Source organism: Macrotis lagotis, chromosome 4 (assembly GCF_037893015.1).
Source record: "Macrotis lagotis isolate mMagLag1 chromosome 4, bilby.v1.9.chrom.fasta, whole genome shotgun sequence".
Taxonomy (NCBI): Eukaryota; Metazoa; Chordata; class Mammalia; order Peramelemorphia; family Peramelidae; genus Macrotis; species Macrotis lagotis.
In genome coordinates this window covers 229,506,200-229,529,312 of record NC_133661.1, presented here as the reverse complement: position 1 = coordinate 229,529,312, position 23,113 = coordinate 229,506,200, and the positions used below count along the sequence as shown (strand labels likewise).

The 23,113-nt window shown below is 35.8% G+C and overlaps 1 protein-coding gene across 2 annotated transcripts in view; it reads right to left on the bottom strand.

Moving 5' to 3' along the window:
* Positions 1-23,113, bottom strand: part of PTPN21 (protein tyrosine phosphatase non-receptor type 21) — a 124,909-nt gene that overhangs the window by 39,764 nt on the left and 62,032 nt on the right. For both annotated transcript variants that reach the window (XM_074235573.1, XM_074235572.1), the window contains 2 exons: positions 3,472-3,559; positions 2,614-2,693 (listed from right to left, as the gene is read on the bottom strand). In XM_074235573.1, the coding sequence (XP_074091674.1) occupies positions 2,614-2,693; positions 3,472-3,559 (168 nt within the window). The remainder of the gene's footprint in view (positions 1-2,613; positions 2,694-3,471; positions 3,560-23,113) is intronic.

The following is a 23,113-nucleotide window of genomic DNA, read 5'->3' as shown; positions in this document are numbered from 1 at the left end:
TATTATAAAGTAATCTGCTGCTTGATAAACCCAGATTCTAGCTCCTGGAACTTTCAATAAAAACTTCTGGGAAAACTGGAAGGTAGTATGAAACTAGGCATAGACTAACATCTCATACCATACACCAAAATAAGGTTGAAATGAGTACAGGATTTAGACATAAAAGGGGATATCACAAGCCAATTAGAACAAGGAATAGTTTATCTGTCAGATTTATAGAAAGGGAAGCTGTTTATGACCAAATAAGAGATGGAGGACATTATAAAAAACAAAATGGATACTTTTGATTACATTAAATTGAAAAGATTTTGCATAAACCAAACCAATGCAACAAAGATTAAAAGAAATATGTTAAACTGGGAAACAATTTTTACAACTAGCATTTGTAACAAAGGGCTAATTTCTAAAATATATAGATAACTGACTCAAATTTATAAGCAAACAAGTCATTCCCCAATTGATAAATGGTTAAAGGATATGGAAAGGCATTTATCAGATGAAGAAATTAAAGCAATCTACAGTCATAAGAAAAATTCTTCTAAATCATTATTGCTTAGGGAAATGCAAATTAAAACAACTCAGAGGTACCACTCAAACTTTTCAGATTAGCCAATATGATTAAAAGAAAATGATCAATATTGGGGATGTGGGAAAACTGGAACACTAAGGCATGGTTAGTGGCGTTGTGAACTGATCCAACCTTTCTTTTTTAGGTTTTTGGGTTTTTTTGGCAAGGCAATGGGGTTAAGTGGCTTGCCCAAGGCCACACAGCTAGGTAATTATTAAGTGTCTGAGGCCGGATTTGAACTCAGGGCCTCCTGACTTCAGGACTGGTCTATCCACTGAGCTCTATTCACTGAGCAACCTAGCCACCCCTGATCCAACATTTCTTGAGAGCAATATGGAATTATACCCAAAGAGCAATAAAACTGCATATACCAATGAGATCAGTATCCCAAAGAGATCACAAAAAAAGGTAAAAACTCACAGGTACAAAAATGTTCATTGCAGCTCTTTTCATGGTGGCAAAGAATTGGAAATTGAGGGAATGCTCATCAATTGGGAAATGGATGAACAAATTGTGGTATATGAATGTTATGGAACACTATTATTCTTGAAGAAATTATGAGAGAAAAGTATTATACATACTAACAATAACATGGGGTGATGATCAACTATGATGGACTTGTTCATTTCAGCAGTATAATAATCAAAGAAAATTCTTAAAAACTAGTCATGGGGGGCGGCTAGGTGGCATAGTGGATAAAGCACCGGCCCTGGAGTCAGGAGTACCTGGGTTCAAATCCGGTCTCAGACACTTAATAATTACCTAGCTGTGTGGCCTTGGGCAAGCCACTTAACGCCGTCTCCCTTGCAAAAAAAAAAAACTAGTTATGGAAAATGCCATCCATATCCAGAAAAGGAACTATGGAGTTTAAATGCAAACCAAAGCTTACTTCCTTCAATTTTTAAAAGTTGTCTTTTGTATTAGATTGTTATTTACTCTCTGATTTTTTTTTTCTGTTGGGATTTGATTCATCTTTCACAAGATGTTTAACATGCATCTATGTTTAGCATAATTACACAGGTAGAGCTTACATTAGATTGCTTTCTGCTAAGGGATGGGAGGGAAGGGAGAGAGAAAAATGTAAAACTCAAGACCTTGTCAAAGAATGACTGATGAAAACTACTGTTGCATGTTGTTGGAAAAACAAATAAATTAAAAAAATTAAATAAAAATAAAAATGCATTTCAAATACTTAGTCAGGAGTTTAAAATAATCCTGAAGATGGGTGGCTAGATGGTGCAGTGGATAAAGCACCGGCCCTGGAATCAGGAGTACCTGGGTTCAAATCCGGTCTCAGACACCTAATAATTACCTAGCTGTGTGGTCTTGGGCAAGCCACTTAACCCCGTTTGCCTTGCAAAAACCTAAAAATAAATAAATAAATAAATAAATAATGATCCTGAAGAGAGACAGCATGCCACTCTGGAAGGATTATTGAATTTATTTAATTTTTTTTTACAACTTTTTTTTTTAGGTTTTTGCAAGGCAAATGGGATTAAGTGGCTTGCCCAAGGCCACACAGCTAGGTAATTATTAAGTGTCTGAGACCGGAATTGAACCCAGGTACTCCTGACTCCAAGGCCGGTGCTTTATCCACTACGCCACCTAGCCGCCCCCGGGATTATTGAATTTAGAGAGAGAAGATTGGAGTTTAAATCCTGGCTCTCAAACAGTCTACCTCAGTAATTCTGGACAAGACATCTTACTTTTCTGGAACTCAATTTCTTTCTCTATAATATGAAGTTATTGAACTAGATGATCACTAAGATGATCATTTCTGGCTCTAAATCTTTGAATCAGGTCATTCTATATGGGCTACAATGATACAGTCATGAAGAGTTGTCCCATAGGAAAAATTGAAATAAATTAGTATAACATCTTGATACATAAACATAATAGAGAGAAAAAAAATTATAGAAGGGGAATTAAAATATAGACTCTCCTCTTTGGAAGCCAATTAAGTTTCTAGCTTATAAAAACAAAATATAAAGTGGGAGTATCTAAAATCATTATTTTCTAGAATTCTACAAGGAAATGATACTTACAGGTTGCATTTGTTTAGTCTGTAAAACTTGTGTCTAGCAACACACAGCCTCCATACATATTTTGCAGTTTCCATGTCTTCCTAGCAAACGAAATGATCATAAATTAAGATGAATGTGTTAATATACATATAAAACATATGTTAATATATATAACATATTTAAGATCACTCATATTATGCAACATTGTATCAATGAGTCAACTGTATTATATTTCTATGATTTTTTTTCTGGTTATTCAGTTGAAAATTTATAAATCATGTAAAAGGAATCCTGTGGGATGAAAACTGGCAAAATTACACATTACTGATAGCCTAAGAGATTTCTTATTGGGTAGTAGGTATCTACTTGGCAACCCAAAACTGTTAATGAAATGGAAAAATGGTAGATTGACAGCTTCTGGTAAAGGTATCACTTTAGACCCTTTGTGCAATAATAACTCTGCAAAAAAAAGAGTTGTTTTTTTTAATAAGAGGACTACAGAAATGCAATTTAAGTAACATGCTCAAGGGAACTATGTTCACTCCCTCACTCCACTTCTGACTCACCAGATGTCTCTCTCTGTTTTCTTTATTTCCCATTAGAAGGTTAAACTACCTGAGGGTAAATTGTCTTCTTATTCCTTATATTTGTTATCCCAGCCCTTAAATTTTGTTGACTTAACTTTATTCAAGAAAAACCTAAAAGCTATTTGAAAAATATTGCTGATAAAACATTCAACCAAAGCATTCAACTACTCTTTTCTATTTTACCCCGAGTGTTCGGTTAAAATCAACATTGATTTATCAAGGTATAATTTTTAAACCACAAAAACTCCAAATGCATGGGGGAAAACAGTGACCTGAGATCATTAATACTCACAGTTTGAAATTGAATGGTTTCCTCTTTATTCGCCAGTTCCAATGCAAAGAAGGACTTATTGTGTGACATATTAGCAATATCATGCCACCTAAAGAAAGAGAATAACATTGTAAACTTATAACTTCATAAAATCTTAAAGGAGAAATTTTGAGTTTATATTTTTTTCCTTTTTTTAAAATTTTTTTTCATCTATTTGCACATGTATATTTTTAAGTTACAAAATTTCCTTCCACCCTCCCTTTCTACCCCAACTCCCCCAGGTTAGCATTGGATATACATATTTTTGATAAACATATTTACAGACTAGTCATTTTCAGTATGATGAATTAGGATTAAGGGACAAAGATACATAGGAGATAATTTTTATATCAGATTCTGAAGGATTTTTTTGTTTTTATTTTGTTTTGTTTTCTTCCAGATGGGGATAATATTGTCCATAGTTGGTCTAATACAATTGTCCTAGCTTTCTGAATTGCTGAGAGGAGCTGCTTCCATCAAGGTTGATCATCTCAGAATGTTGTTAATGTGTACATTGTTCTCTTGGTTATACTCCCGTTGCTCATCAACAGATACTGTAATTCATTCCATGCTTCTCTAAAGTTCAATCATTTATGGTTTCTTATAGAACAATAATATTTCACAGTATTCAGGTACCATAACTTATTTAGCCATTCCCCAAATGATGGGCATTACCTCAATTTTGGAACATGAGGAACTTTTCCTATTTTTTATGATTTTTTCTGGATCCAGGCCTAGAATTGGAATTGCTTGGTCAAAGGAATGAACATTTTCATTGCTCTTTTGGCATAGTTTCACCTTGTTCTTCAGAATGGTTGGGTCCATTCACAACTCCAGCAGCAATGTATTAATGTCCCAATCCTCCCACAACTTCCCCAACTTTGATCATTTTTCTCATCTTTGCCAATCTGATAGGTGTGAGGAAATACCTCATGGTTGTTTAATTTGAATTTTTCTAATCAATAAGGATTTGGAGCATTTTTTCCATATGATTATATATAGCTTTACTTGCTTCATTTAAAAACTATCTATTCAAAACCTTTGACTATCAATTGGGGAATGAAGTATAATCTTATAAATTTGATACAATTCTCTCTAAATTTTAGAAATGAGACCTTTATCAGAACTCCTAGCTGTGAAGATTGTTTCCCACTTTTCTGCTTTCCTTCTAAATTTTAGCAGCACTGAATTGATCTGTACAAAAAGTTTTTAATTTAATATAGTCAAAATCATTTATTTTGCAGTTGTACTCTAATTTTTGTTTGGTCATAAATTTGTCCCCTTTCCATAGATCTGATAAGAGTATTTCTTGATCTATTAATTTATCTATGGTGTCATCCTTTATGTCTAAATCCTGTCACATTTTGACCTTATTTTGGTATAGGATGTGAGATGTGGGTCTATGCCTAGTTTTTACTATACTCTTTTCCAGTTTTCCCCAACAATTTTTTATCTAATAGTGAGTTCTTATCCCAGAAGCTGATGTCTTTGGGTTTGTCAAATCGTAGATTGCTGTAGTCATTTACTGTGACTTCTTTAGAATCTATCCTAATCCACTGTTTCATTACTCTATTTATTAACCAGTACTAGGCAGTTTTGATGACTGCCACTTTATAGTATAGTTTTAGATCTGGTAGGATCTAACACCTTCTTTTACATTTTTTTCATCAGTTATCTTGCTATTCTTTCCCTTTTGTTGCTCCAGATGAATTTTGTTACTATTTTTTCTCAGTAAAATATTTATTTGATAATTTGATTGGTATGGCACTGAATAACTAATTTATTTTGGGTAGAATTGTAATATTTGTATATTAGTTCAACCTAACCATGAACAACTGACATTTTGTCCAGTTATTTAGATCTGACTTTATTTAGGTTGATAAATGCTTTATAATCATGTTCATACAGTTTCTGGGTTTGTCATGGGAGGTAGATTCCTAAGTAGTTAATGCTTTCTAGTTATTTAAATGGAATTTCTCTTTCTATCTCTTGCTCTTGAGCTTTGTTTTTCACATATAGAAATGCTAATGATTTAATTTTATATCCTGCTGTTTTGCTGAATTTGTTATTTGTTTCAAGGAGTTTTTTTAGATGATTATCTCAGATTCTCTAAGAATATGTTCATATCATCTGCAAAGAATGAAAGTTTGGCTTCCTCATTCCCAATTCTGATTCCTTCAATTTCTTTTTTCTTCTCTTAGTGTTATAATTAGTATTTCTAATACTATATTGAATAGTAATGGTGATAACGGGCAACCTTGTTTCACCCCTGATTTTACTGGAAATGCTCTGAGTTTATTCCCATTACTATAATATTTGTTGATGATTTTAGATAGATACTATTATTTTAAGAATACTCCATTTATTCCTAAATTTTCTAGTGTTTATAAAAGGAATTGATGTTATATTTTATCAAAAACTTTTTCAGCATTTATTGAGATAATCATATAATTTCTGTTGGTTTTGGTATTGATATGTTCAATTATGTTGAGTGTTTTCCTAATATTAAACCATCCCTGCCTACCTGGCATAAATACTACCTGATCATGGTGTATTCTCCTAGTAATAACTTGATATAGTCTTATTGCTAAAAGTTCATTTAAGATTTTTACATCAATCATTGGATGCCTGGCCTGGGTTCTGGGGAGTACTGGCTCCTGGCAGCAGAAGCAACTTCCTGACCTGCAATCCAAGCACAACTTGGAAGATCAGTGGGGAAACTTCTGCCAGAGTGAGCACAAAGCCCAGGCCAGTGTGGCTCTTCTCAGTGAGACCACAGTCATCAGCACGGCCCAGATCCCAGGAAACAGAAGCAGGCCCACAGAGTCACCCAGCAGGGAGTCGCTCGGTAGCTGCTCCCAAAGTTCTCAGGTTATGGAAGGTAAGGGAGTGGGGGGAGACTGTTGAGGTCTCTCCTCTGGCCCTGGGACACGATTCTTGTGCTTTGTCCATATTCAGACCCTGGTAGCAGTCTGGGACTACCCATTGCCATAGAGGAGGAACCCTTCTCACAGTCCCAGGGCAGAGGGGTGTGTTTGTGGTCATCCACAGACCAGAGCACAAGCAGGAGAGTATTTAAAGCCTCACAAAAGACTTTGAAGGAATTTAGGTCCTTACAGGGGTGTCCCAATAATACTCAAAAGCTCCAGAAGTACCCCCAAAACAGGCACAGGCTGAGTGAAATGAGTAAACAGAAAAAAAAAAAAGAATCTGACCATATAGACAATTACTTTGGTCTCATGGAGGACCAATACACATACTCAGAAGATGAGAAAGTTCCAGCTTCTGCATCTAAATCCTCCAAGAAATATAGAAGTTGGTGTCAAGCTAAAGATTTTTGAAAATCAAGTAAGGCAGGTAGAGGAAAAAAATAGGAAGAGAAATGATGGAGATGCAGAAAAAAAAACAAGAAAACCAAGTCAACAGCTTAGTCAAGGAGATCCAAAAAAAAAAAAAATGCTGAAGAAAATAACATACTAAAAACCAGTTTAGGTCAAATGGAAAAAATAGTTCAAAAAGTTAATGAGGAGAAAAATACCTTAAATACAGAATTGGCCAGATGGAAAAGGAGATAAGAAAACTCTGAAAGAAAACAAGTCCTTCAAATGTAGAATGGAGCTAAAGGAAGCTGATGACTTTGCAAGGAATCAAGATACAATAAAACAATATCAAAAAAATGAAAAACTAGAAGAAAACATGAAATGTCTCACTGAATAAACAATGGATCTGGAAAACAAAACCAGGGGAGATAATTTAAAAATTATTGGGCTACCTGAAAGTCTTGATCAGGAAAAGAGCCTTGACTTCATTTTTAAAGAATTTCTACAGGAAAATTGTCCTGATATCCTAAAAGCAGAGGGCAAAATGGAAATTGAGAGAATCCACCAATCTCCTACTAAAAGAGATCCAAAAAAATACCCCCCCCCAGAATATTACTGCCAAGTTCCATAACTCCTAAGTCAAAGAAAAAATATTACAAGAGGTCAGAACAAAACAATTCAAATATTGTGGAGCTGCAGTCAGGAATACACAGGACTTATCAGCATCCACATTAAGGGCTTGTAGGGCTTGGAATATATTCCAGAAGGCAAAAGAGCTTGTAATGCAACTGAGAATCAACCACCCAGCAAAACTGAACATTCTCTTCCAGGGAAAAAGATGAACTTTCAAAGAAACAGATTAATTTCAAATGTTCCTGGGGAAATGGACAGAGTTTAACAGAAAGTTTGATCTTCAAGTACATGACTCAGGTGAAGCATATAGAAGGTGGATGAGAAAGGTAAATTATGAGGGATTTAATGATGATGAATTGCGTGTATTCGTGCGTGAGATGATATAGATAATATTCATATGCACCTTCTCATTTAATAGAGCAGTCAGAAGAAGCTTATATAGACAAGGAACAGGAAGGAGCTGAATATGAAGGTATATATTTTTTAAAATAGAGTCAATGAGTGAAAAGGAAATGTACTAGGAGAAAGGAAAGGCAAGGTAGAATAGACTAAGATATTTCATGTAAAAGAGTCAAGAAATAGCTTCTGAAATGTTATGGAATGGGAGGAAGGTGAGGGGGATTGAAGGAGCCTTCATTCTCATCAGAAATGGCTCAGAAAGGGAACAACATAAATACTTAATCTAGAAGAAAAAGGAGAGAAAGGGGATGGAAGAAAGGAAAATGGAAGGAGGAAGGAGGTAGGGGATAAAGGAAAGGGTAGATCATGGGAGAGAATAGTCAGATAGAATACATTTTCTTTACTTTTTGCAAGGTGGTGGGATTGGATGGCCTGTCCAGGACCACAGGGCTGGGTGGTTACTGGATCTCTGGAGGCAGAATGCAAGCTTGAGGCCTCTTGGCTCCAGAGCGAGTGCTCTGTCCACTGGAACACTCAGCTGACCCACAGCACACTTTTAAAGAGGGACAAAGTGAAAGAAGAAGAGAAAAATATAATAATTGGTAGTGGGGAGAAATAGATGGAGGGAATTACAAACAGTAACAGCAACTGTGGAAAAGATTTTTGCATCAATATTCATTAGGGAGATCGGTCTATAATTTTGTCTGTTCTGGATATTCTTGATTTAGGTAACAGCACTATGTTGATGTCATAAAGGGAGTTTGGCAGAACTCCTTCTTCTCCTATTTTTAAAATACTTTATGTAGAATAGGAACTAATTGTTCCTTACATGTTTGGTAGAATTTACTTGTTAATCCATTTGAACTTGGAGCCTTTTTCTTAGGAAGTTTATTAATGATTTCTTCCATTTCTTTTTCTGAAATTGGGTCATTTCAGTAATTTATTTATTCTTTTGATAATCTGGGCAGTTTGTGTTTTTGTAAATATTCATCCATTTCATTCAGGTTATCCAATTTATTGGCATTCAGTTCAGTAAAGTAGGATACTGGTAATTTAGTTATCTTGTTTCTTTTTTTTTTAATTAGATTAACCAAAGGTTTGTCTATTTTATTAGCTTTTTCATAAAGCCAGCTCTTAGTTTTAGATTAATAGTTTTCTTGCTTTCCACTTTATTACTCTCTCCCTTGATTTCAGAATTTCTAATTTGGTATTTAATTAGGAATCTTTAATTTGTTTTTTTCCTAGTTTTTTAGTTGCATACCCAATTCATTGCTTTCCCCTTTCTCTAGCTTATTCACAAAAGCATTTAGAGATATAAAGTTTCCCCTCAAAACTGCCTTGGCTTGGGGCAGCTAGGTGGCACAATGGATAGAGCACTGACCCTGGAGTCTGGAGGACCTGAGTTCGAATGCGGCCTCAGACACGTAATAATTACCTGGTCTTGGGCAAGCCACTTAATTCCAGTTGCCTTGCAAAAAAAAAAAAAACCTGCCTTGACTGCATCCCATAAATTTTGATACTATGTCTCATTAGTATCATTTTCTTGGATGTAATTTTTGATTATTTCTATTATTTGCTGTTTGATTCCCCTATTATTTAAGATAGTTATTTAATTTCCAGTTAATTTTTGGTTTATCTTTCCATGACCCTTTATTATGTAATTTTTATTGCATCATAGTCTGAGAAGTGTGTATTTATTATTTCTGCCTTTCTCCATTTGATTGTAAGGTAAAAGGTTGTAAAGCTTTACTACCAATGGTGCCTTTTAAGGTTTTTTTTTTCTTCCCAAGGCAAAGTGGCTTGCCCAAGGCCACACAGCTAGGTAATTATTAAGTGTCTGAGGCCATATTTGAACTCAGGTACTCCTGACTCCAGGGCCGGTGCTCTATCCACTGCACCACCTAGCCACCCCAATGGTGCCTTTTAAGAAGACGCAGTTTCCTTCCTTATACCTTTTAATAAGATTGATTTTTGCTTTTACTTTGCCTGAGATTAGGATCACTACCCCAGATTTTTTTTTACTTTAGCTGAGGCATAATATATTTTGTTACAACCTTTTACCTTTACCCTGTGTGTATCTCTCTGTTTCAAATGTGTTTCTTGTGAACAAGAGATTGTGGGATTCTGATTTTTAATCCATTCTGCTATCTGCTTCCTTTTATGGGACAGTTCATCCCATTCATATTTACAGTTAAGATTACTAATTCTGTATTTCCCTCCATGCTACCTTTCTCCATTTAAATTTTTCTCTTTCCGGGGCGGCTAGGTGACACAGTGGATAGAGCACTGGCCCTGGAGTCAGGAGTACCTGAATTCAAATCCGGCCTCAGATACTTAATAATTCTGTGTGGCACTGGGCAAGTCACTTAACCCCATTTGCCTTGCCAAAAAAATTTTAAAAAAACCTTATATTTTTCTCTTTCCTTTCTTCTTATTCCTCCTCACCAAAATTTTAACTTTCAGTTTATTTTCACTTATAATTTTGCCTTCCCTTTAATCAGTCCCATCTTCCCCCATTCTCCCCCCTCCCACCTTCCCTGAGATTAGGATAAATTTTTAAACCCAAGTAGGAATATATCTTATTCCCTCTTGGAACCAAATCTATTGAATAGCATTTACTCTCCCTTCTTTCCCTCTAAAATTATAAATCTTTGTGCCTTTTTACCTGGTGTTATTTATTGCTCTAGTATTATTAATCAAGTATCATCACTCACACTTTAATTGTTTGATGAGCTCATATTGTTCTAAAAGTATCACAGATTGCCTGATAAACAGCATTTGTCTTAAATTATATCAAATCATAATTATAGTCATTTTTTGCCTTATCCCCTTTTCAAGTACACTCCAAAGACATACAATCCTTCTCATGAGCCAAAGTATCATGCAAAGCTAAATAATTTCTTGAATTATTTGCGAACCCCGCCACCCCAATTCACACCCAGGGTACTTAAAACCTTGTTAAGTGAAGAAGGATTAAGTCAAACCTTGATCTAAGCACTAGGAGGCTGTGGAGGTCTCACCTGAGAACTTTAGGAATGACCGCAAGTTACAGGAGACACTGACTCAGGACCTGACCCAGTTTATGATACCCCCATCAGACAAAGTACTAAGTAGAATTAAAGTAGGTCAAAGGATAATGAGACACTTAAATTTAAAGTTAATACCCCTGTTTTTCAGCAGGGCTGTTTTGTCTCAAACATAGTGATGTCATCTTGGACCTCTTCAATGGAGAGATTAAGACCCAGATAACCATATCCTTTAAATCCAATCTCTTCAATCATATTGGACCCTTTAATAATCCTGAGAGAAGTAAATTTCTCAAGAATTCAAATTGTTATAGCTTCCCTTTAGAGCTACATACAATTTGATGGTCTTGACCACCATTTGTTTTCTTTTGTTTCATTTTTTCCTTCCCCTTTTCACTTACATTTTTATGCGAATCTTGAGTAGTATATTTGGCCATTGAATTCCCCATTCAGTTCTGGTCTTTATGTCAGGAAATTCTGGAAGTCCTCTATTTTGTTGAACATATCATTTTCCATGATAGTATATGCTAAATTTTGCAGAGTAGTACATTCTGGGTTGTAATCCCAGATCCTTTGCTCTCTGATATATGGAATTCCAGGTCTTGGAATCCTTCGTTTTTGAGGCTGATGGGTCATATGTCTGATTGTGTTTTCTTTGTATTTGAATTGTTTTCTTATTGCTGCTTGCAATATTCTCTCCTTTATTTGACAGTTCTGGAATTTGGCTACAACAGCCCTTGGAATTTTTATCCTGGGGTCTTTTTCTAGAGGGGTTCTGTGTATTCTTTTTTTTTTTAAGTTTTTTTTGTTTTGTTTTACTTTTTAGTTTTTGCAAAGCAAATGGGGTTAAGTGGCTTACCCAAGGCCACACAGCTAGGTAATTATTAAGTGTCTGAGGACAGATTTGAACTCAGGTACTCCTGACTCCAGGGCCAGTGCTCTATCCACTGCACCACCTAGCCACCCCTGTATAATCTTTCAATGGTTATATTGTTTTCTTGTTCTAGCAGATTTGGACAATTTTCCCCCTTATAATTTCCTGCATGATGTTTTCCAGGTTCTTTTTTTTTTTTTGATCTAGGCTTTCTATTATTAGTCCAATGACTCATAGATTGTCTCTCCTGGATCTATTTTCCAGGTCATTTGTTTTCCCTAAAAGATACTTTACATTTTCTTCAATTTTTTCCAGCCTTTTTATTTTTTTTTTTGATGGAATCTTGTAATCTCATAGATTCAATGGATTCTATTTGTTCAATTGTAATTTTTAGGATTTTATTTTTTTCAATTACCTTTTGTGTTTCCTTTTTAAAGGTTGAATTATCTGGTCAATTTTTTCATAATTTTTCTGCATGACTCTCATTTCTTTTCTCTGTTTTTCTTCTTCCTCTCTTTGGTTTTTAAATTCTTTTTAAGCTCTTTGATGAGCCTTTGTATTTGAGTCCAATTTATAGACTGTTTTGAAACTTCCCCTGTGAGTGATTTTTCACTGATTTCTACTTCAGACATAACATTGTTATAATCATTGTCTCTGAAGTAGTTTCCTATAGTGGGCACTCTTTTAGGATTTTTTCTTCTCTTTGTTGTTTTAGCTCTGCTCCTGGGGTATAGGGAGTATAATATAGTATCTGGGGATGGGGTATGATCCTTGGCTTGTCATTGGCCAAGATGCTGCTTATGCAGTCCAGACCTTGACTTTGCAGGTTTGTTTCCTCCTTTATGTCCAGGTCCACACTTAGCAGTAGTTTGCTCCTGACCCAGTCCTGTCTTTTGCCCTGGTGTTCCCAGGGTTCAAACTTTGTTTTGTTTTCTAGCTGCCGGGACCTCTGCTATTGTCAAGCTGTCAGGACCTGGATTGCACTGTGGCTAAAATCCTCCAGCTGGTTTTCTCCCACCTCCTGGACTTTACTTCCCCCTTTCCCCCAAAGAGACAGACCTTCACTGAAGATCCTCCACAATATCTACCACCAAAAACTTCTTTGAATCTTTTCTTTTTCTTGTTGGGATCTGTAGCTTGAATGTCAGAATAGAGGTTTCATTTATCTTTGGTAGGGAAAAGCTCTGAGAGCATGTTAGCCTCACATCATCATCATGGTTCCACCCCAGAAGTCCTACACTTTTTTTCTTTATCAAACATCTTATTTCATTGATGCAGGAAATTTCAAGTAAGAAAGTTGTTTGTTTTTTTACCAATATTGACCAACACTTGCTCCACAATTTAAGAGTCTCTGCAATTTCCCAGAGGACCCTGGGATCAAATCACTGGTTCAGGTTCACTTGCAAACAATATTTGTCAAGAATGGACTTGGAATGAGAAAAACTTGGTTCAAAAGTTCAGAAAACTTACATGAAATGATGCAGGGTGAATCAAGAAGAACAAAGAAAATAATTCATACAATAACAACAAAGTCATAAAAACAATCAACCTTAAAAGTCTTAAGAACTCTGATCAATACAATGAGTATGATTGCAGAATACTCAATGCTCCTCACTTTCTGCCAGAGGGGTGTAGAATGAGATACTTGTGTGTGTAGACACGCATGTGCACATATGACTATGTGGTATTTCTTTTTATGTGTGTGGGGGAAGGACAGAAAAATCAATTTTTCTTCATTAAGTAAAACTTAATTTTTAAAAATGTAAGTAGCTATGTGCTATATAATAATCATATAGACCCAAGAGTGCTATCAAATATTCAATCATTAAAGGTCCGAATAAGAGAAAAGTAATGGCAAATGTCTCCCTACTAATTGTTACTGAGGGCAGTTATTTGTAGATGGATGTGATGACCATAGAGAGGTCTTTTCTCATAATAGCATAAGACTTGTTAACCAGATGACTACTAACTACATTTGGTGATTCAAGTGGGCATCAATGATACTGCCTTGAGTAAATTCCTGTGAGGCATTGCCCATAATTAGAAAGTCTTGGGCAAAAACCAAAGACTTGGAGCAGCTAGGTAGCACAGTGAATAGAGCACGAGCTGGGGAGTCAGGAGTACCGGAGTTCAAATCCAGCTTCAGACACTTAATAAATACCTAGTTGTGTGGCCTTGGGCAAGCCACTTAACCCCATTTGCCTTGCAAAACCTAAAAAAAAAAAAAAACCCAAAGACTTTAGTGGCACAGGTGGTATTTTCATTGGTACTATCTATTGAAGGTAAGGGCTTCAGAAAATATAAGTAGATGTAGAAAATTAACAATTGCTTAAGATAAAAGTGTCTGACAAGCAAGACAGTTTAGAAATTAAGGTGTTGAATTTATTTCATGTATTTATGTATACACATATTCACATATATGTAAAAGCATAAATTGCATGCCATAGTGTCAATATGCTTTTATACATGCTTACTCTAGGTAAGACATACTAATTCTGGGGATCCAAAAAAGGTACATAAAACCACAGACTCTTGCTCTCAAGGAACATAGATTCTAATGGGGGGGTAAAACAATAAGTAAATATTGAGGTATATATAAAATATATACAGATTATGAGAAAGTAATTTGAAAGGGGAAAGTATCAACAGTTTAGAGGAGGGAAGGTTGATTTTTTTAAAATACTTTGTTCTACTACTGCCTCTCTTTAAAAAAATGATAATTTAATTCAAAAATGCAATTTGGATTAATAGATAACTTAAAATACATAAATGACAAGCATGAGGCTTGGAGAGAGGGAGTACAATGGCAAATGTTGGCAAAAATATTTTTTCACAACCACTGGCAGAGGGAGAATTATTACCTAAACAATGTTTAGAAGAAATTTTTAAAAATACTTGATTTACATGAAACAAAATGTTTTTGTGTGAGTAAAATTTAAACCATTAGGAAATAAGTAAAACTATTACTTGGGGGGCAGCTAGGTGGCACAGTGAATAGAGCACTGGCCTTGCAGTTAGGAGTACCTGGGTTCAAATCCTACCTCAGACATTTAATAATTACCTAGCCGTGTGGCCTTGGGCAAGCCACTTAACCCCACTGCCTTGAAAAATAAAAAAAAAAAACATCACTTGGGAAGAATGGAGGGACTTAGTTTTTATATTAAAGATTCTTGATAAGGCCTGTAATTCAAGATACCTAGAGAAATAATGCAAATATTTTACATCAAGAGTCATTCTCTAAGTGAATAAATGATAAAAGAATATATACAAACAGTCCTCAAAGAAGAATTATGAACAACCAAATAAAAGATTGTTTCAAATCACTAAGGAAAAAATGCAAAATCAAAACAACCAAGCCTTGATTTTATTTTTAGCAAATAAGTTGACAAAAATACAAATTATCAATATTGGAGATTTTGAGGAAAGAAAGAAAAATTAATACAATGTTTGTGGAACAGCAGAATGATCCAATCTTTCTTAAGTATAATTTGGAATTATACCAAAAATTTTAAAAAGGGACTATACAGTGTTGGAGAAGCTATGGAAAGGTATGCTAATATATCATTGGTACAACTGTGGATTAGGATGGCAGTTGTAGAAATCAATTTAGAATTATGTAAATAAAGTAACTAAAGTATGCATATTCTTTGACCTAGATATTTTATTGATGGGCATGTACTACAATGAGACCCATTTCAAAAAAATGCTCCATATACACAAATTTCTATGAAAGTACTTTTGTGGTAGAAAAGTCAAAACAAAGGAATTGCCCAAAAGATAGGCAAATGGCTAAACAAATTATAGCACAAGAATGTAATGAAAAATTACTATGCTATTAGAAAAAATGAAAATAAATAACAAATATAAAGAAACATGGAAAAGCACAAACTGATGCAAATTGAATTAACAAAGCCAAGAAAATAATATGCTCAATGATAATAATAATAATGTAAATGGAAAGAACAACCACCATAAAATAAAAAAAATAATGAATGCTGCAGCATTAAAAAGAACAAATTTGGTCCCAAAAAAGAGATATGAGAAAATAACCTCTCTTCTCCCCATCCCTTTCCCTTTACAGACTCGTATAACTATTCTCTGCAGAAGTCAAGTGTCCAGGGGTGTGCAACATTACTTATAATGTTAGTATTTTGTGGTGTGGTTTTTTTGGCTGAACTTTTTTTTTCTTCTTTCTCTTTTGCTTTTTTTTAAAATTCTTTGTTATAAAACATGACTCTTTGTGAAAGGGAAAGGGAAACTATATGGGGAAATCTAGGTGCTGTGAAAACAGAAATTATTAATGAAGATCTTTTTTCATAAAACAACAAAAAAGTTAAAAAAAATCCATGCCCTTTGATCCAGAGTTTCAACTATTAGGCATATATTCCTGAAGAGGTCAAAGATAGAAATATGTACACCAAAATATTCATAGCAGGACTTTATGTGATAACAAAGAACTGAAAATAAAGGAGCTGTTCAGTAAATGGGGATGAAAAAATATTTGTGATAAATAACTTTAAAGGAATATCACTGTACCATAAGAAATTACAAAAACAGAATAAAGTCCTATATACACTGAAATATCCATAGCAGAACTTTTTGTGGTACCAAAGTAGTGAAAATGAAAGGGATAGTCACTAACTGGGGATTATCAAATATCTGTGGTATGTAATTGTAAAGGAATATCACTGTACCATAAAAAATTACAAAAACAGAATTAAGTAAACAAAACCAAGGAGAAAAATATATAAACAATGATAATAAAAAATTGAACAATGTGTAATAATAATAATAATAATAATAATAATAATAATAATAGTCAAGTTTGACCCTAAGGAAGAGTTGGAAAATGCATGTACCATTAGATATAATGAGTGGGTCAGTTTTGCTGAACTCCTTTGTTGTTTTCATAATCTTTCTCATAAAAAAACAATTTGCAAGATAAAGGAACAGAGAAGTATTTCAAGAATGAATGAGTTGTAAAAACCAAACCAAAAAAATTTTGAAAAATTTATTTGACAAGTCAAGTATTGCCCGTGTATTTGTCTACCAAACCAGGTGTAAGAGAATAACTATAACATAGTAAAAAGAATAGCATTCAAACACTTATAAGATGTCCATATATATATATATTTAAAATCAAGATGAAATCCTAAAAACAGGATTCTGTAACATTAGGTAAAACAAGGACCAAGAAATGACCACTAAGGAAAAAAATTAGATAAAAGAAAAGTTTATAGTCATACTATATGTTAAGAAGATAAGAGTCTTTAGAGGAAATCTAGGAAATAGAATAGAGAAGCACTGTAAAGAACATTTGAGTAAAGAATAATATAAAGATTAAAATGCAGACCATTTAGATAGAAAGAAAAAAAGGAGGAACTAGGTATAGAGAACTCTGAGGAAAATGAAATACCTTATTGAAAGAATTCACAGATTTATGAAAGAGGGCAGAGCCAAGATGGCAACAAAAGAAGATCCTGTCTGAGGTGCTCTCTCATAAAACTTATAAACTAAGGACTCCAAATTTTCGAGAGACAGAACCCACAGAGGGACCCAGTGAGGCAGTTCTCCTACTCAAGGTAACCTGGAAAAGAGCAGAAAGACTCTGCTCCCCGGAGTTGGAGGAGTGGCCCGCCAGAGCCAAAGAACTTCAGCCTCCCGGAAGGAGCCACTGCGGAGTTTCCTGACCTACTCCCCAGGGAGTACTGGGCACAACTGAGGGAACAGCGGGGGGGAGGGGAACCTCTGCCAGAGCAAGCACTCAGGGTACACAGCCAGCAGCTTAGCCCTGGCAGTCCAGATCCAGGAAACAGAAGGAGGCGGGGCAGTAAGCAGAAGCCCCCAGGGCATGAGCCCATTGAACCTAGGGAGGGGAGTGAAGAGAGAGACAGCAGAGCTCAGTCCTCTGCCCCTGGAACAGGACTCTGGGGCTCTGACCACATTCAGATCCTGATCCCAGTCTAGGCCCCGCCACAGAACAGCAGGGCACCCCCCCACCTCAGCCCCGTGGCAGAGGGGGGCACATACGGTCATTCACAGACCAGGAGGGAGGACAGAGCCTCACACACTGAGACCCTTGTGGGAGTGTCCCAAAAGTTCAGGGAGCACCCCAAAAACAGGCTTAGGCTGGGAAAAATAAGCCAGCAGAGAAACAAGAGGAACACCATTGAGAAATATTTTGCATATGAGCCCAAGAAGGATCAAAATACTCAGTCTGAAGATGAGGAAGCACAAGCTCCTGCATCTAAAGACTCCAAGAAAAACAGAAATTGGGCTCAGGCTATGACAGAGCTCAAAAAAGACTGAAAATCAAATGAGGGAGTTGGAAGAAAAACTGGGAAAAGAAATGACAGAGATACAAGAAAAACATGAAAATGAAGTCAGCAGCTTAGTCAAGGAAATCCAAAAAAATGCTGAAAAAAATAGCATGCTAAAAAACAGCTTAGGTCAAATGGATAAAACAGTTCAAAAAGTTATTGAGGAGAAGAATGCTTTAAAAAGCAGAATTGGCCAGATGGAAAAAGAGATAAGAAAACTCTCTGAGGAAAACAAATCCTCCAGACAAAGAACAGAACTCAGGGAGATTGATGAATTTACAAGAAACCAGGATTCATTACTTCAAAACCAAAAAAAAATGAAAAAATAGAAGAAAATGTGAAACATCTCATTGAAAAAACAACTGATATGGAAAACAGACTTAGGAAAGATAATTTAAAAATTATTGGAATACCTGAAAAGTCATGATCAGGAAAAGAGCCTTAACATCATTTTCAAAGAATTACTACAGGAAAATTGCCCTGATATTCTAGAAGAGGGCAAAATAGAAATGGAGAGAATCCACTGATCCCCCCGAGAAAGAGATCCCAAAAAAACCAACCCCTAGGAATATTATAGCCAAATTCCAGAACTCCCAAGTCAAAGAGAAAATATTACAAGCAGCCAGAAGGACACAGTTCAAATATCGTGGAGCTGCAGTCAGGATCACACAGGACTTAGCAGCAATTACATTGGAAGCTCGTAGGGCTTGGAATATAATATACCGGAAGGCAAAAGAGCTTAGAATGCAACCGAGAATCAACTACCCAGCAAGTCTGAATGTCCTCTTCCAGGGAAAAAGATGGACTTTCAATGAACCAGGGGAATTTCAAATGTTCCTATTGGAATGGCCAGAGCTGAACAGAAGGTTTGATCTTCAGATACAGGACTCAGGTGAAGCATATAGATTGGAGGAGAAGGGGAAAATATGAAGGACTTAATGATGATGAACTGCATATATTCCTGTATAGAAAAATGACACTGATAATACTCAAATGAACCTGCTCAATTAACAGAGCAGGTAGAAGGAGATTTTATAGAGGAAGAACAGGAGGAAGATGAATTTGAAGATAAAATATAGTGTAAAAATGGAGTCAATAGAAAAAAAGGAAATGTAATGGGAAAAAGAAAAAGGAGAGGGGGAATAGCCCAAGATATTTCATATAATAAGATTTTTCTTTATTACAATGAGCTATTGCTCATTATATGGATAGGGGGAAGGCAAGGGGGAATGAGGGAATCTTCACTGTCATCAGAGGTGGCTAGGAAAGGAAACAGCATATATACTCAATGGGGTATAGGCATCTGGAGTAAGGAGAGGGGGAAGCAGGGGGAAGTGGGGGGAATGTGAGTGATGGAGGAGAGGATGGACCATGGGGGGAGAGTGGTCAGATATAACACATTTTATTTTTTACTTCTTGCAGGGGGCTGGGATTGGATGGCCTGTCTGGGACCATAGGGCCAGGTGGAAGCTGGGCCTAAGGGGTGGTATGGGGGCTCGGGGCCTCTTAGCCCCAGGGGCGGGGATCTGTCTGCTGCACCACTCAGCGACCCTACAGCAGAGTCAGAGTGAAAGGAGAGATAAAATATAGTACATGGTAGTGGAGAAATACGAAAGGAGGGAGTTGCAATCAGCAGTGGCAACGGTGGAAAAATATGGAAATAATTTTTGTGATGGCCTATCATAAAGAATGTGATCCACCTGTGACAGAGTTGGTGGTGTTGGAACACAGACTGAAGCACATTTTTCATTATAATTATTATTTGGGGGGGGGGTGCAGGGCAAACAGGGCTGGGTGGCCTGCCTGGGGCCCCATAGCAGGGTGATTGTTAGGTGTCTGAGGCCAGATTTGGACCCAGGTATTCCTGGCTCAAGGGCCACTGCTCTGTCGGCCACCCAGCCACCCCTACTATTATTACTATTTTATTTTATTTTGGGTCATTTTTTTCTTTTTTTTTTTTTTTGGTTTTTGCAGGGCAGTGGGGTTGAGGTGGCTCACATGTCACACGGCTGGGTGATTGTTGGGTGTATGGGGCCGGATATGGGCTCGGGTGCTCCTGGTTCCAGGGCTGATGCCCCATCCACTGAGCCACCTGGCCATACCTACAATTATTACTATTTTTTTTTAGGTTTTTGCAAGGCAAATGGGGTTAAGTGGCTCGCCCAAGGCCACACAGCTAGGTAATTATTAAGTGTCTGAGACCAGATTTGAAGCCAGGTACTCCTGACTCCAGGGCTAGTGCTCTATCCACTGTGCCACCTAGCCGCCTCTATTATCTTTTTTTTAATTTTAATTTTTTTCTCTCCCCTTTACTTTATTGCTCAAGTGAGTCTATATCTTTTTGGGGGAGGGGGTATTATGTTTACTCTTAAACAAGAATATTTTATTAACGTATAAAAAACTTTATTTGTACAAAATGAGAATAAATAAATATTAAATAAAAAAAAAAGAATTCACAGATCATAACCAGAAAAAAATCAAAGCTATAACCTCCAAGACATAGTAGCTAAGTTGAACAATTCATTTCAGAAATAAGTGATCAAAAGAAAGACCTTCAAACATGAAGGAAAGAAAATTTGAATAATGCAAGACTATTCTGAACCCATCAGAAAAAGTATGAAGGAATGGAATATCTTGTTCCAAGGAGCAGTGCAACCCAGGATGTAGCTCATAGTCACCTATCGTACAAATCTAAGCTTAATTATATATGGGAAAAAAGGGACATTAGAAGTTCTCTAAATTCTCATTTTACTGAGTAAGAAACTGAGGTTCAGAAATGAGAAATAATTTTCTCCAAATCTCACAATGGAGCCATGAATTTAGATACTTTGACTGTAAATTGTTTTTGTTTTTTTTTAATTTTCACTATATTACTATTCAATTAAACACACTTATTTACTACCTGTTATGAACAAAGTCTTGTGCCATGCACTAAGGAAGCAAATAAAAGTGCCTATCATAAAAGAGTTTATAATCTAGTAGAGGAAAGAGAACACATACCTAAATCATTAAACTCTGGGATAAAATGTGATTAAAAGGACTGGAAATATTAGCACTGTTATTAACACATTCTCCCCCATCTCCTTTCCAAATTAAAGAAAGGGGAAAAATATCCTTAAAACAAATATGCATAGTGAAGCAAAACAGATCCACTATCTCCAAAAATATGTCTCTTTCTCCATGTCTTTATCAGGAGGTAGGTAACATGTTTCATTGTAGGTCTCCTACAAACAGGTTTTTCATAGCATTGACTAGATTCAAGTCTTTCAAAGTTATTTTTCTAAATAGGTGAAGGAGTTCTGCCAAATCCCTTCTATGACACCAATATCATGCTACTACCTAATCCAGGAAGAGTCAAAACAGAGAAAGAAAATTATGACCAATTTCTCCAATGAATAGGGATTCAAAAATTTTAAATAAAATATTAGCAAAGTGACTACAGCAAGTTATCACTAGGAAAACAACCTATATGATCAAGTAGGAATTATTCCAGGAATTCAGGGTTGATTCAATATTAGGAAAACTATATGCATTAATTGACCTAATGACAAACCTTCAATAGATGATAGAAATGTTTTTGACAAAATACTGCACCCATTCCTATTAAAAACAGTAGAGGACATAGGAATAAATGGTGTTCCTTTAAACAATTAGCAGTATCTATCTAAAACCATCAATAAGCATTATATGTAATAGAGATAAACTAGAAGTATTTCCAAGGGGGTGGCTAGGTGGCGCAGTGGATAGAGCACTGGCCCTGGAGTCAGGAGTACCTGGGTTCAAATCCGGTCTCAGACACTTAATAATTACCTAGCTGTGTGGCCTTGGGCAAGCCACTTAACCCCATCTGCCTTGGGAAAAAAACCTAAAAAAAAAAAAAAATAGAAGTATTTCCAAAAAGATCAGGAGTGAAAAGGAAGCCAACACCACTACTATCCAATATTTTATTAGAAATGTTAGTTTTAGCAATAAGAGAAAAATAAGAAGTTGAAGGAATCAAAGTTATTTTTCTTTACAGTGTTGTTGTTCTTGTAGATAATGGTCTATTGGTTCTGCTCATTTCATTCTGACAGTTCATACTTCCTGGGATTTCCTGAAATTACCTTTCATCATTTCTGATGGTTCAATAACATTCCACTGAATTCACACACTACATTTTGTTCAACTATTCAGTGATCTAGGGGTGCTCCCACATCTCTCAGCGTTTATTTCTTTGCTTTTCTTTTTTCCCTTCAGAAGTTTGTTGTACTTGTGACTTCCTTCCCTATCTTGCTCCCCAGTATTATTCTCCCTCTTAATCTCTACTTCCTTATTCCCACCTGTTGGTCTGATGAGTTGATGTATTTCTATTGCTCTTTTGATGTGGGTGTGTATATTAGCATGCTATGCATTTAAACCTTTATCTGATTCAGATAAGTGTGTTTCAACTACTGCCTGCTCCCCCAATCTTTCCATCCGTGTTCATATACTCCTCTCATACAATGCAATTATAATAGGAGCCACTCCACTTTTTCCTTCCTATACTAAAAACAATTTTTATATTTTTTTTCTCTTTAAAATTCTCAATATGAGGGCCATTGTTTCTCCCCTGTAAGAATATTAGCACTTCAACAATGTACAATCCCTTCCAAAAGTTAAAATAAATTTGCCCCTTTAGGTTCCTCTTGATTCTTGTTTTTGAATATCAAATTTCCTTCTAAATTCTGATCTTTTCATATGGAATGCATGAAAGTCCTCTATTCCATTTAAGGTCACTTTTAATTTTTACCTATTTACTTACTTTTCCTTGTGTTTACCTTTATATAATGTTATTTTGACTTGTGAAATACTGAATTCTAAGATATTTTTTTTTCATCGTTAGTAGAAATGGCCAGGTTTTATTTGGCCCTGACTAATTTCTTGGTATTTGAACTCTTTCCAGATTGTAGCATTTTTTCCCTGAAAACTCTGGATTTAGACTATGACATTCCTTGGATTTTTGGGGTCTCTTTCAGGAGGTGGTCTGTGGATTCCTTCTGTTTTCACATTGCCCTATGGTTCTAATAAATTTTG